The 13,171-nt window shown below is 46.7% G+C and overlaps 1 protein-coding gene across 2 annotated transcripts in view; it reads right to left on the reverse strand.

Moving 5' to 3' along the window:
- LOC133118239 (adhesion G protein-coupled receptor A3) overlaps positions 1-13,171 on the reverse strand; it is a 106,059-nt gene that overhangs the window by 78,941 nt on the left and 13,947 nt on the right. For both annotated transcript variants that reach the window (XM_061228068.1, XM_061228069.1), the window contains one exon: positions 8,490-8,561. In XM_061228068.1, the coding sequence (XP_061084052.1) occupies positions 8,490-8,561 (72 nt within the window). The remainder of the gene's footprint in view (positions 1-8,489; positions 8,562-13,171) is intronic.

Raw genomic sequence — 13,171 nt, forward strand, 5'->3', positions numbered from 1 at the left:
GTGAAAACACACGCAGGACCTGGCATGGACTCACAGAAACCTGCCCTGTTCGTATCAGAGAACAGTCACACTGACACATCCTGGTTCATCTTCTCACTGCTGGGTTTCCTCACAGAGACACGGCTTTCCACAGCTCGTTAGTAGTCTGGTTTGAGATTTTCTCAATCCAACTCTGTGGTTGACACTAGAGGGGATGCCATAAGGCTATCATCTGCCATGTTGTGTTTTTCATTAGCCGCAATATTAGAGGATGTAATCACTCTAAGATCATAGGGCAACCATGAACCCCAGCTGCGTCGCGTTGAGTTACGCCATGTCATACTGCTATAAGGGGTTCAACACCATGCTGGGAATTTCATAACGTTGCTAGACACCATCCCTGTCCTTCTTCAAGGATCACACAGCTTCTAAAAATGGATTTCATTTCATAACCTTTTTTGCTGCTTTTTTTTCAGCCAGTGAAAACTTCCTGAAATTGTATCCTGGTTTCCCCCCGGTCCCAAGCCCCCTGCCATTGACGGGAATCGGAAAAGGTTTCGCCTCTGATGGCGATGCACAGACGAGATAGGCGAGCTGCAGAACTCCTGCTGCGAGCGGCGCACATCTGCAACGACTTACACCCCCTTCCCACCGTCCGGGGGAGCCCGTCGGAGGCCGATTCACTGAAGCACAGCAGCTCCGTGAAGCGCATTTCTGTTTTCTTTATGAATGTTAAATACATATCAGGTTTAACGCAAAAGACAATAAACCCCCACACACGCATGTGCACGCACACACAGAGCGAACATACCTGAGAACACAGGTAAAGACATATTAAAGCTGATGGAATACTTTTCGTGTTATGCAACCACATCAACTGGTGCTTTTTACTGCCAAGGTAGGGCTGCTTACTCCAATCAGAGCTATGAATGCTCAGCTCAGATACTGCCAAATAGCCCATTATCCTGGGTGACATTTTCACTGCCCTGTAATAATTACAAAAATGAGTCAGTATAACAAGTTGTTATATGTAACAGTAACTATCTCATAAATCTCAAGTACAGTGATGATTTTAGCACAATTAAGAAGAATACTGTAGATGCAGTCCAGATAACTATCGGGAAGGACCGTTATTAATAGGTGATTGATGACGACTGTCAGGTTTTAATGATCTGTAACTCATGTGAAATTGTTCAATTTGAAGCTAAAACAAACTGGCTGTGCGCTATTATCTTGGCCATTAGGTATAAAGCATCTCTTTATAAGGGTCTTTCCGAACACGCACACACTTGCATGAATATGCACACACACAAACCCACATACACAGGCGTAGGCCCACAAGCAGCGACTTCCCATGTCTGTTGGGTAGCATAGCACCAGTCACACAAACAACATTACAGAGAAACGGGTCAGCGATATTCTCTCATGCTTAAAAGGCCAGTAAATGAAGAAGCAGTGAACACTACCCCCCTACTGCCCCACAGGTCCCCCATCTGTCTCGGAGTTAAACGCTTTCCCTGCTGTGCTCACGGTAACCGGCCCTCAGGGCCACGAAGCAGGATAGCGCACAAGGGATGGGCTCACCATGGAGCACGGTCACTACCTCAAGAGTGACTGTGCGCACTGACAGCTGAGGGCCCAGGGCCCGGGCACTTCAAACACCACCATACGAAGATAACCAGGAGAAGCAGGAAGAGGAAAAAACAGTAATTAAAGGAGTAGAAGACAAGGGAGGAGGTGCAATTAAAGGAACATGGAAGATGAAATTAGGCAATAAAAAGTAAAATAATCACATATTCACTGCAGCCAAGGCAGGGAAGGCCCCTCCGCATTCCGGGAGATGATTGACAAGGTGAAGAAGGTGTGGGAGTGGAGGCAGGATGGAAGGGGAGTAAGATAAATAAACGTGTTCCTGCTTCCTGGAGGGCCTGCCCGTGTGCGGCCCGGGTCACGCCGGCCGTCGGCGAGCGCCACCAATCACACGCACTCGCTCGCCGAAACGCAGCGGACTGCCAGGGGCAGAGGAGCCCAGCTGGATAAACTCACAGGGATGAATGTTTAAAAAAGCAGCGCCCCTCCCCCCCCTCCCGAATCCCCAGTGTTTGATGCGAGGAGCTTGCAGCGCTGGGCCCTGCTTCCTGTAAAAGCCCTGCCGTAAACTCCGCGCCGGGCAGCTAATATTTCAGCTGCTACTGAAGCAAGTCCCCGCTCCGTTTCCCCCCCACTCTCCCACCTCAGCCTCTGTTCTGTTGATGCAGACGCTTTTAAACATTAACTCCACGGCTCTAACAGCGCAATTTATGTTTAAATAATCGCCCCGGAACGGTCCTCTGGCGTACGCACCGGCGGGGGCCTGTAGGGTAACGTAACGGTCTGCTTGTAGCACTGAGCATGGCCTCAATCAGCTCAACCACATCAGGACCAGACACGGTACAGACAGTCCCCTCTGTGATCAGGTTTAAATACTCTTGATTAAATCCCCTTAAAACAATGGTTCCCAAACTGCATTATATCCAGGGATTAATGAGAGAAGACATTTTCTGTAACGTCTTATTAAAATTTCGCCTGACTGCATGTACCCAACTACTGAAGTGCATGCAACAAGGTGATGCCACTTAGTTTGTTCTCAATGAGTACCTAGCAATCCATCACAAGGTCTCAGACGGCTCAGTAGTTGCTCCCCAACCCACTCAATTAACTCAGGAGAGTCCCAACCAAATAGAGAGAGACCATTCCAAATCAGCCCATTCAAACAGCCGACTCTGTACCTCCCCACCCAATCAGAAAGATGGCACTCGCGCTTGAACCAATCAGTGGCGCGTCAGCCCCCTTTCCCCGGCACACACAGGTTGCGTGGCAGCTGCAGGGACGAGCGAGGGCCAGAGGGGCCCGGCCAAGGCGGGGCCGGCCTGCTCTTCCTTCAGCCACGGGAGAATGATGGGAAACAACAGCGCTATTGTGCAGCAGGACAAAAGGAAAGGAATTCCTCTGGAGGGAGGCTCGAAGGCACAACAGGCTAACAGGGAGAAACAGCGGGCTGACAGGAAGCCAAAGTGTAGCAGGGACCCCACTGCACCAGCAGCAGTGACGGACAGGGGAACCGCCAGCAGGAGAGCAGAGGGCTAGGCGTCCGTATTCCCCTCTGCACCATCGGCCTGGGATGAATGTTCACCATCCAAAATGAAAGGCTCTGCCATGTTAATGTTATAAATTAACAAACACCGATCCAGATTCTCAATGAAAATGCAAGATTTTAATGCTAAATGTTTAAGATTTCATGTAACATTTAGTAAAGGCTGACAGAACGCGACAAGGCAATTGGCAAGTGCGCGTGTTTGTGTTTGTACATGCGTGTGTGTGTGTGTGTGTGTGTGTGTGTGTGTGTGAGAGAGAGAGCAGGGGAGATCTAGAGGTCCCCATCTCCCTTCATTTGCTGCTGCAGTGGCCTGGTTGGGCCTACAGCCAGAGGAAAGGGGGATTTCTGGGCTCCGCTCCAGCTGGGGTGACAGGGTATTCGGTATGACTCTGAAACTGGGCCTCTTGCCCCTTGGTCTCTCTGTCCCTCTGGTAACATCAGCAGCTTCTCATGCACTGGCACGTCAAAACGCATGTGGCTCACGGAAGCCCTGCATGGAGTGACATAACATGCCTCTGCGGGGCGGGGGAAGGGGGGTGCCGGAGTGTGATTTAACAGTGTAATTTCACACAGCTGCTAACCCCGAGACAGGGCCGGTCCTCTTCGTCCACGAGGACATAAACCCCAAAGCTGGCTACGCCCTTGCAAATATGAGGTGGGGAGGCAGTCACATGCCCCTGAGGTCAAAGTTCAGGAGTCTGATGGGAAACACCAGGAGGCCAGAGCATCAGCTTTTTAATGGAGGTCTGCACAAGTCCTCTTGAACTCCTCAGCCTGACTCCCTCATCGGTCAATCAACCATTAAGTATTTACATTTGCACATCGTACAGTATTCACTATTCACTTCACAGTATAGCCCAGTCTAACCCCCAACAAAGGAAGCCAAAGGCAGCAATGGCAAGGAAAACCTCCCTGGACAGCACACAGGCAGAAACCCTGTGAGATGGGGAGCCCCTCCTAAGGGATTCATCAAACAAATATTCTCATGTCAGTTTTGAGACATCTGTGACAAATCAGACAAAACTGAAATTGTGCAGAGGTCGTAGTCCTGGCATGGAACATGCAGGAACTTTGGGGTTGGGGGGTTGCAGAGTCGGTGCCATATTGTAGCCGACAAAATAAGGTAGAATATGGAGGAGCTACACTCAGTGAGCACTTTATAAGGCATATGTTTTAGACTTAAGTCTTCTGCTGCTGTAGCCTGTACACTTAGAGGTTTAATGTGTTGTGTGTTCAGAGGTGCTCTTCTGCATACCACTGTTGTAATGTGTGGTTATTTGGCTTACTATCACCTTCCTGTCAGCTTCTGACCAGTCTCTCTGGTCTCTCTCATTAACAAGGCATTTCTGCCTGCAGAACTGCTGCTCACTGGATGCTTTCACACCATTCTCTGCAAACTATAGAGAAAATGCCAGGAGATCAGATCAGTTTCTGAGATACTCAAACCACGATCATTCCACAGTCAAAGTCACTTAGATCAGATTTGTTTCTCCATCCTGATGGTAGATGTGAACATTAACTGAAGCTCCAGACCAATATCTGCATGATTGTATGCATTGTACTGCTGCCACACGATTGGCTGATTAGATAATCGCATGAATAAGTAGGTGTAAAGTGCTCAGTGAGTGTATACGTGTGAAACAAAACCCACTGTGTGACACACATCACCACTATTACCACATTATCAGACCATCATGGACCACACTCAACCTCATTCGAACATGGTCACAAAAGACTCATTCCTTCAGGAGCAACAGTCAGGCATTCATAATATTCAACAATGCTTCCAACTATTGGTGGGTACAACTCAATTAATAACCCAACAATGATTTCTCTTTGTATTTAGTTTAGCATTTTCTCTAAATGAGAATGAAGCACGTATGATTGAATACCTTTCCAAGAACCAGCCTGGTGCCTTCAGCCCTCTCACTCTGAACCGAAACATAATGAAGCATTTCTTCTGAAACAGGAGTGATTCAGTGCCCTGTGTGCTGAGCAGAAGGGCTGCTAAATCTATAGCAGGGGGTAAAAGCAGTGACACATTTTGGAAAGAACCAACAAAAAACCCAACTGAACACCACCAACCACATCGCTATTCTCAAACTACATTTTTACATTTTTTCAAAACGGGAGGGGTTCCATGTATAAATGTAGCTTGTCACCAAGCAGAATATACACTTTTAATCACCTTGTATTTATTTAAGGAGCTTTAATGAAATAAACCGTTCCAGACGCAGGTGGCAGTAATTTACGTGTATTTTTTTCTTCTCTGAATGCACAGAACTGTGTTCGCCATTCTTCCTCTGTGATACAATCACACCTACAGGGAATAGCCCTCAAACACCAATGTAACCGAGAAACAGAATAACAGACCGCTCGCTCGCACACAGTCCCGCTCTCTTTTCTCCAGAAACTTCCCTCTCTCTGTTCCTGTCCCTGTCTCTCTCTCTCCCCACCCCCCCCTTTTTCCGTCTCCCTCCGTTTCTCACAGAACTAAGAGTTATTTTCATGCAAACCGTAGGAAGTGGGAACACATAGCTGTGGAGTGGCCTTTTCCATGAATTGGAGAAAACTCAGGGCCTGCTGGGGGTTACCACATAATACGATTCCAGAGGAGGAGGATATATATTTTCATCCAATTTACTCATTTATTTTTTCAAGCGCACCCCTAGCTAAAATGACTATAGCAACAGAAGGCTTCTGCAGAAAGTCTGGAAGCAGTTATAAACAAGACAACACCCGCACAGATGAAGAGATGATGACTTACTTGGGTATTCAGCTTGCACATCCAGGGCAAACACTGGTGTTTTAATGGTCTGACAGATGGAAATCTAAGGCAGTGTGGAAGTTTTAGGTGAAAATGGTGTTGACCATGTAAAGAGGGCAGAAATGTACTCTTCTGTCTTACACTTAGTTTCAATCAGCCAACCATGGGGCAGCAACTAAATGCATAAAAGCATGACATGGTCAAGAGGTTCAGCTGTTTTTTCAGACCAAATGTCAGAATGGGGAAGAGTTTGCAGAGAAAAAAAAAACATCCAGTAAGCAGCAGTTCTGTGGGCAAAAACACCTTGTTAATGAGGTCAGTGGAGACTGGCCAGACTGGTCAAAGCTGACAGGAAGGTGACAGTAACGCAAATAACCACACATTACAACAGTGGTAAGCAGAAAAGCATCTCTGAACAGACAACATGTCAAAACTCTAAACACGTCAAACCACTACCACAGCAGAAGTCCAAGTATAAGTCTAATAAATACCAAATAAAGTGCTCACTGAGTGTATGAACACGGATCTGCAAATCAGCCAGCCAGACCCTTTCATCCACGTCTATTTCCCTCCAACTGTCATCCAGAGGATGGTTTGAAAGCGAAGTGTCCCTTTAGAATTCAGTTATCAGTTTTGATCCTCTTGTTTACATTCTGCTTGGGTGTTGAATTCATATGCTGCCTTCCAAATGTTTTATTGCGAATCCCAAAAGTCAATTCCGGTGGTTATTAATGTGGAAAGATATGTTTTTGTGAAGTGAAATACTAGCGAAACCTAAATAAACGGACAGACCCTGCATTTAACGTGCATGAAAAGCGAAGAAAGGGTGGGCTGTTGCATTATGCAGGTTGTTCCCCATCTGGGGAAAGCAGATGTTAACTTTGATCAGGCATGAGAGGATTTCTTGTCAATACCCCATTCAATTGACAGCACAACAGGCACGGACACTGAATCCCAGATCGGCAAGGAAATGTACTGGAGCAGCAGCTCAGAGAGAGCGAGCCAGAAGACACAAGTCAGCCCGCATTGCAGTGTCACAGATAGCCCAAAATGCTTGTGGGGTCCAAATTGGTTCCCCCTTTAGGTTCAAAGACCCCCCCCCCGACCACCCCGCAGGCTGCAGCCACTAAGCGACGGTGTCCAGCGAAGCCAACCCCACGCAGGGCATCACGGTGCCAACTGCCACAGCACCCCGTGTCCTGCCTGGCGTTCAGCCTGGGCCCGAGGGTGCGGCGCTCACGTTTGTGTGGCTGTATGAAAGACTCTTGGCAGGCCACATGTGCATGGGGTAACTGCCCACCCAGCCACCCAGGGTCAGAGGTCACCATGCTATATTAGGGGCCATTTACTGAGGCCAGTGAAGAAGTTCTGTTCTAAGCCTGAGCAGAAAAACAAGTCTGTTCCCTGCCGTTTGTCTTTAAGTGCGCTCCAACTGTAATCAGTCCACTACGAAAGTCTTTCCTGAATTCTTTATCTCAGTATTTTGCCGCAGTTGCAGAGCGCCTCTCCTTCTCCTATCGTTTGTTGCAGCACGCAGGAACATCTGTTTTTGTTAGCAATGATGAAGCGTCAGTATCCAAGAAAAGATATGATATCTGAGCACATCGGGTATCATGTTCGGGTCACACCGTGCTGCCGATAAGAAGAGGGCTAGGAGAACATACAGTGACGGGGAATGCATTCGCTGAAAGGTGTGAAATGGGACGGTAGCTCTTTAAGGCCTGGAAGATTTCCCACTCTTACCTATGAAACCATTTCAAGGACAGACATTTCAAGGACCCATTACCCCAAACATAAGAACCTATAAAAACTGTACAGTGGGCTATATCGTATGCCTTGCAGACCATCAATAAAAATGGCTTCTGTGTCCTTGGAAATTAACACTGCTTTAAGATCAGCTCTTCCCATTGAAAAGTCCAATCACCAGAATATGAATTCTGAAGCAGGACCAGTTTATAAGGGCAACATTTGCATAAAAAAACATCCATTCGATCTGAGCTACAGTAGGAGTGCAGTGGTGTGCACCCGTCTCGGCGTGGTAAAAATAAAACCCGACGAACGGCCGCGTTTCACAATGTATTTTGGACCTGTGCCCACTAAAACACATCTTTAAATTAGTTAGAGTAATAGTACAAATTAGCATTTGTGTTATAAAGCATATTAAAACTGCCTGCGGTAACAAGCCTTCAATGATGTGCGAAGAGACATAAACCATTCCGGAGTCACGGTCCTGTGAGTAAAATGGCTCCTTTCAGACGGACGGAAGAGAAACGGAGAGCAAACACCTATCCAACGCCACTGACACAAGAGGAGGGCAAATCAGCAGGCCATTAACAGGCCCACACAGGTGAGAACATAATGAATTCTTAACCCGGGCCTAATTAAATTACCAAAATGTACATCGCACCAAGGATCCCTGGCCCATCGAAACCTCTCTCTCCCACCATCTCCCTTTTGTCTCTCTTCTTTTCCTGAAAGTTTTAAATGTGGGATTATTATTATTACAAGAGCAAGAGGACTGGAGCTGATTTTACGAGAGCAGCCGCAGAAGGGCTAAAGTAATAGCTCACTCAGTGAAATAAAAAAGTAAAAAGCCCAATTACTTACAGTCTGTCCAGGTATGAAAGACCCAAGAAGGAGCTGTTTTTCAGCAAGGAGATCTTGTTATGGCTGAGGACCCTGCAGAAAGAGAGGAGATAAACGTTATTATGAATATTTCTACAGCTGCATATCTCTTCAGCAATCTGCCAGGCACCTGCAGTAACCGCCCCATAAGGCAGAGATGTCACGGGTTCCATGAGTGAGGAGGCTGGGGGTTATATTGCTTAGTGGCCAGTAGTGTAGTGGTTAAGGTAAATGACTGGGACACGCAAGGTCGGTGGTTCGATCCCTGGCGTAGGCACAATAAGATCCGCGCAGCCGACGGGCCCTTGAGCAAGGCCCTTAACCCTGCATTGCTCCAGGGGAGGATTGTCTCCCGTTTAGTCTAATCAACTGTACGTCCCTCTGGATAAGAGCGTCTGCCAAATGGCACGAATGTAACGTTGTAATGTAATGTAACGTAAATGCTTACTGAAACCCTCCCTCCCTGGGAGAGGGTGTGGTTGCCTCAAGTGTCGGACAACCAGAGTCCAAGTCACCTGCAACCCACACTAGGACATCGCAGATTTGTTCCACTCTATCAAACACATACACTAACCTTAGCCCAACTCCACAGGAGTGCTTTACTGTACATAGTCACATCACTCAGTAACAGGAAGGCATTCTTACAGCTCGGTGTCCTTCTGTTGTTGAAATGCCAGGGCTACTACTGTCACCTCTCATCTCCCATGAAGCCTGTCCAGCAGTCCGTTCCATCTGAGGCCTACATTTCCACCGCAATAAAGGGCATCTGAAAGGGTTTTATAAGCTTCTTTATTGTGGTTTTAAGATGAAACTTCTTACCTATAGTAGCAAGATTATTTCACTTAATTTAATATTATATTCATTGATTTCAGAAAATGTCAAGGTTAGAATGACTGACTTAAAAAACAAAACAATCAATATAATATTAAATTGAGCAAAATAATCTTGCTTATTTTAGGCAATGTTTTTTCCAGTTGTGCTTTTTTTCTTGTGTTGGAAACCAAACACAACAATGCATCTAGGAGCAGACAGACCGAGATCAACATCAACATCCAACCATTAAAGTTGTAAAAGGAAACAGGGTTCTGTCATTGATTTCCCGAGAAGAGAGAAACTTAAATGTCTTAAGAGTTTGAACAGAGAACACCCAACAAACAAACCAAACATACACAAAGAGACAAAACAAACACATCACAAACACACACACACAACCACACTCACACACACACAAACGCACACAAATGCACTCAGTGCGTATCAGGGGAGATAACTCTCAGTGATTAATACCCCCATTAGTCCCTACGAGATCCGCACGGTTTCAAACACACCTCCAGACAGGCCTGCTTTTTAAGGGATTTCATATCGGCCGAACATATCGATTCTCTCCCGCGCGCTGCATCAATCCGTCTCTGCCAGGGCAGGCCAGGCGGGCGGAGAGAGCGGAGAGCGGGAGGCTCTTTCACACGCACCGCTCCGACCGCGCGCTAGCGCCCGTCGCCAAGGTCAAACCCCCGTCCCCTCCGCCGCGACGGCAAGGTCGAAGCGCTGGCTTTGGGGGAGCGCAGAGCGGGGAGCGGGGACCTGAGTGGGCCGCTGATTACAATGTGCCGGCGGTCGCCGCTACGCGAGGAGGGAACGCTTCTCAGACGCCGGTGCGTGACTCACATCCCAATGCCTCAGAGAGAGGACAGCCCCGTGTTCTGAAGCCCGCAACACACCGATAGCACGATGCTAACGACAGGAGTTTATGCAGCCTCCCTGGCCACACTCCTCTCAGCTGATCCTTTGCACCCATAAAACAAAGTTTATGTTGATATTATGTTGATATGCCACCATATTTACTATTTACTGTACTACACTGTGGTCCCTGGGGTGTTGCATTTCATTCCGTATCTTACCCCCGACTGTGCAGGGAGAATAATGAGGAGAATGACAACAAACGCAACTTCATTTTAATGAAGTGACTGTAGTTAAAATGATAGCACATTAAAATGACATGGCACATATTATGGATAGACTGCATTTATAAACAGTGCTTGGTGATTATGCAATATTTTGCAACAATTTCTCTTTTGGCATAATAAATAGAATATCACCATAAAACAAAATGTCTGGCCGGCCACTGCTGGGAAGATTCACCACTGTTCCAAGCGTTGGAGATAATGGCTCTCACTGTGGTTTGACCCAGTCCCAGTGTCTAGACATGGCTTTGTAAACCCCTGCAGACGGAGATGATGGATATGAGTGAAGTTTATATTCTACAGTGCCGGCTACAATAAACCCACACCGTGTTCAATCAGCTGAATCTAATTATCAAATAAATTTGGCTCATTGGTGAACTAAGCAACTCAGGGGGGCAATATTTTTTTCATATGGGTGATATGAGTGTTTGATAAATTCTTTCATTAAATAAATGAAATAATTGTAAAAATGTGTATTGTGTCACTTTGTCTCACTACATTTTGCCTCAAGATCTTGAAGCATTCAGTGTGAGAAACAGGCAATAATGGAGGAAATCAAGACGGGGGCATATACCTTTCCACGGCACGGTGTGTCTACCATCTCCTGAAATTGCTGGAGATGAAGAAGCAGAAGTCTAAACAGCGCACTGTAAACACAGCCTCAGACTGAGACCATCATTAATTGCATGTAATTCCTCTCAGAGCTTCAAAGTGGAGTGGTGGCGTTCAGCAGACAGCGGAGAGAGACTTGAAAGGGATGTAAAGCCGAAGTGATGGGCGATGCGAGGCCTCGGCTCTCTTACTAATCAGAACTGAGCCCTGTGAACCTGCGAGATCCACTCACTTTTCCTAGCTTCTGAACCTAAGTGCAGAAAAGCAGTCGCCCTTCCTCAAAGCTTTACACTGCCACCGGGGACAAACCAGCCCCCGGCAGCCTGGGGAAATGAGAGAATAAGATCTGCTGCTCTGCTGAAGCAAGTGTAGAGGTGTTCAGGGGGTATGATGTTACAGCACCTACAAATGCACTGAAAAATACTGTATGGTGATGTCATCCAAAGGCTTTTTAAAAAGGGAAATTTACAGGGATGAACTGGTGACTGAGGTTTAATAGAATATTTGATCCCCAGCTGGCTGTGTTTTGGTTGGGATGCGTGTTGAATGGGGAGGTCAGTTTACCTGTATCCCAGACTACCATTCCTGGCTGTAGTCACTACGCAGTTTCCACACATTACCACGGCGACACTAAGCAGTCAGGATTAGAAAGTGCTTTGCACAGGTTTAAGCATGTGTTCACACTACACATGAATGATACATGCACACACAGCACACACACAAATCATGAATTGATAGTCATATGTTACTGCGTGAGTTAACAAGCCTGTAAAATAATTAATCAACATGGCCAAACTGGCATTCTGCCAAGGTTCCCAGGCCAGGGTGAGGAACCCATGTTACACTCACACCTCATATGCAGCTACCTGTGACAGCATCCAGACAGCACCAAAACCTGCACTTTCACAGTAAAGACCTGTATCTGTGCAGTAAATTAAAATATACTATCATAATCGATTCAATCTAACACATGTATCAGTGCACCTAAACCTCTCCATAAATAATGATCTCTGAAAAGCCTTAATTTAGGCCTCATCGCCAGCATGTTGCCACAGTAAAAGGTGTGAGAGAACGTCAAAATCATAAACCCTTCCCTGAGTGTAATCTCTGAATGACCTGAGCTTCATCTAAAGCAGGGGTCTGCAGCCCGGGAGTTTGTCCCAGTCTGCTGGAGTTTGACCTCAGACTCAAGAACCAGGTCACCCCATTTAAATTGGGTTACTATCCACTTTAGGGGAGTAATTAAGAAAACTATCCGACCCTCAGGGCCCTCAGAATCATGTTTGCGCATCCCTGATCTGAAAAACTTGTGGAGCGAATATAAGAAAGAAGGAACACTGACCTTGGGAAAAATTCCACATCTTTTCTGAAACTGCAATGTATTACTGCACATACGTTTCAAAATGGCTGAATTTAAATCTCAACTGATGTGTATGACGTTATGATGCGTAATCACACAGCATTATATAGCATTACACCACAGACACGACCCACTTTGCCATGAAAACAACAAGCAGCTCTGTCAACAGAAACTGCAGAATCACCAAGAAGTACTCCATTACTGATCGTTCCTGATACAGTCTGCATGGCGCGGGATTATCTCCGCCACTAAATAAACACTTCATTCCACACGAACGGCAAACACTCCTCTAACTGTGAAGCGTGACTCATGTTCATAAATAATGCAGCGCGCTGAAAAAAATCCAGCACTTAAATATATTAAACACGCTGTGGAAGTGCAGTGCGTGTGATTGAATATAGAAGAAAAAGACGAGGGGGGATAAAAAAAAGAAAGGAGAGAAATCTCTCCGCGCTCGGTCAAACTGCGCTTTTTCACGGAGCGGCGTCCGTGCATTGTGTGGCTGTCAGGGAGCAGAAAGCCCGGCTGAACTAATGAAGTCTTCTCCGGCGGACACGGCACTCGAGAGCAACTGCTCGCCCGCACTGAAACAAAGATTCATGGCTGCCGCTGGAGTGTGTAAGGGAGCCCTGATTTGTCACAGCGCGGGTAGCGCACGCATGCCTGTGTGAGGCAGCGTCAGTACGGACACATTTCTCACAGCGGAGCGGGAAGAAATGCGTCACCATCAG

Source organism: Conger conger, chromosome 18 (genome assembly GCF_963514075.1).
Source record: "Conger conger chromosome 18, fConCon1.1, whole genome shotgun sequence".
Classification (NCBI taxonomy): domain Eukaryota; kingdom Metazoa; phylum Chordata; class Actinopteri; order Anguilliformes; family Congridae; genus Conger; species Conger conger.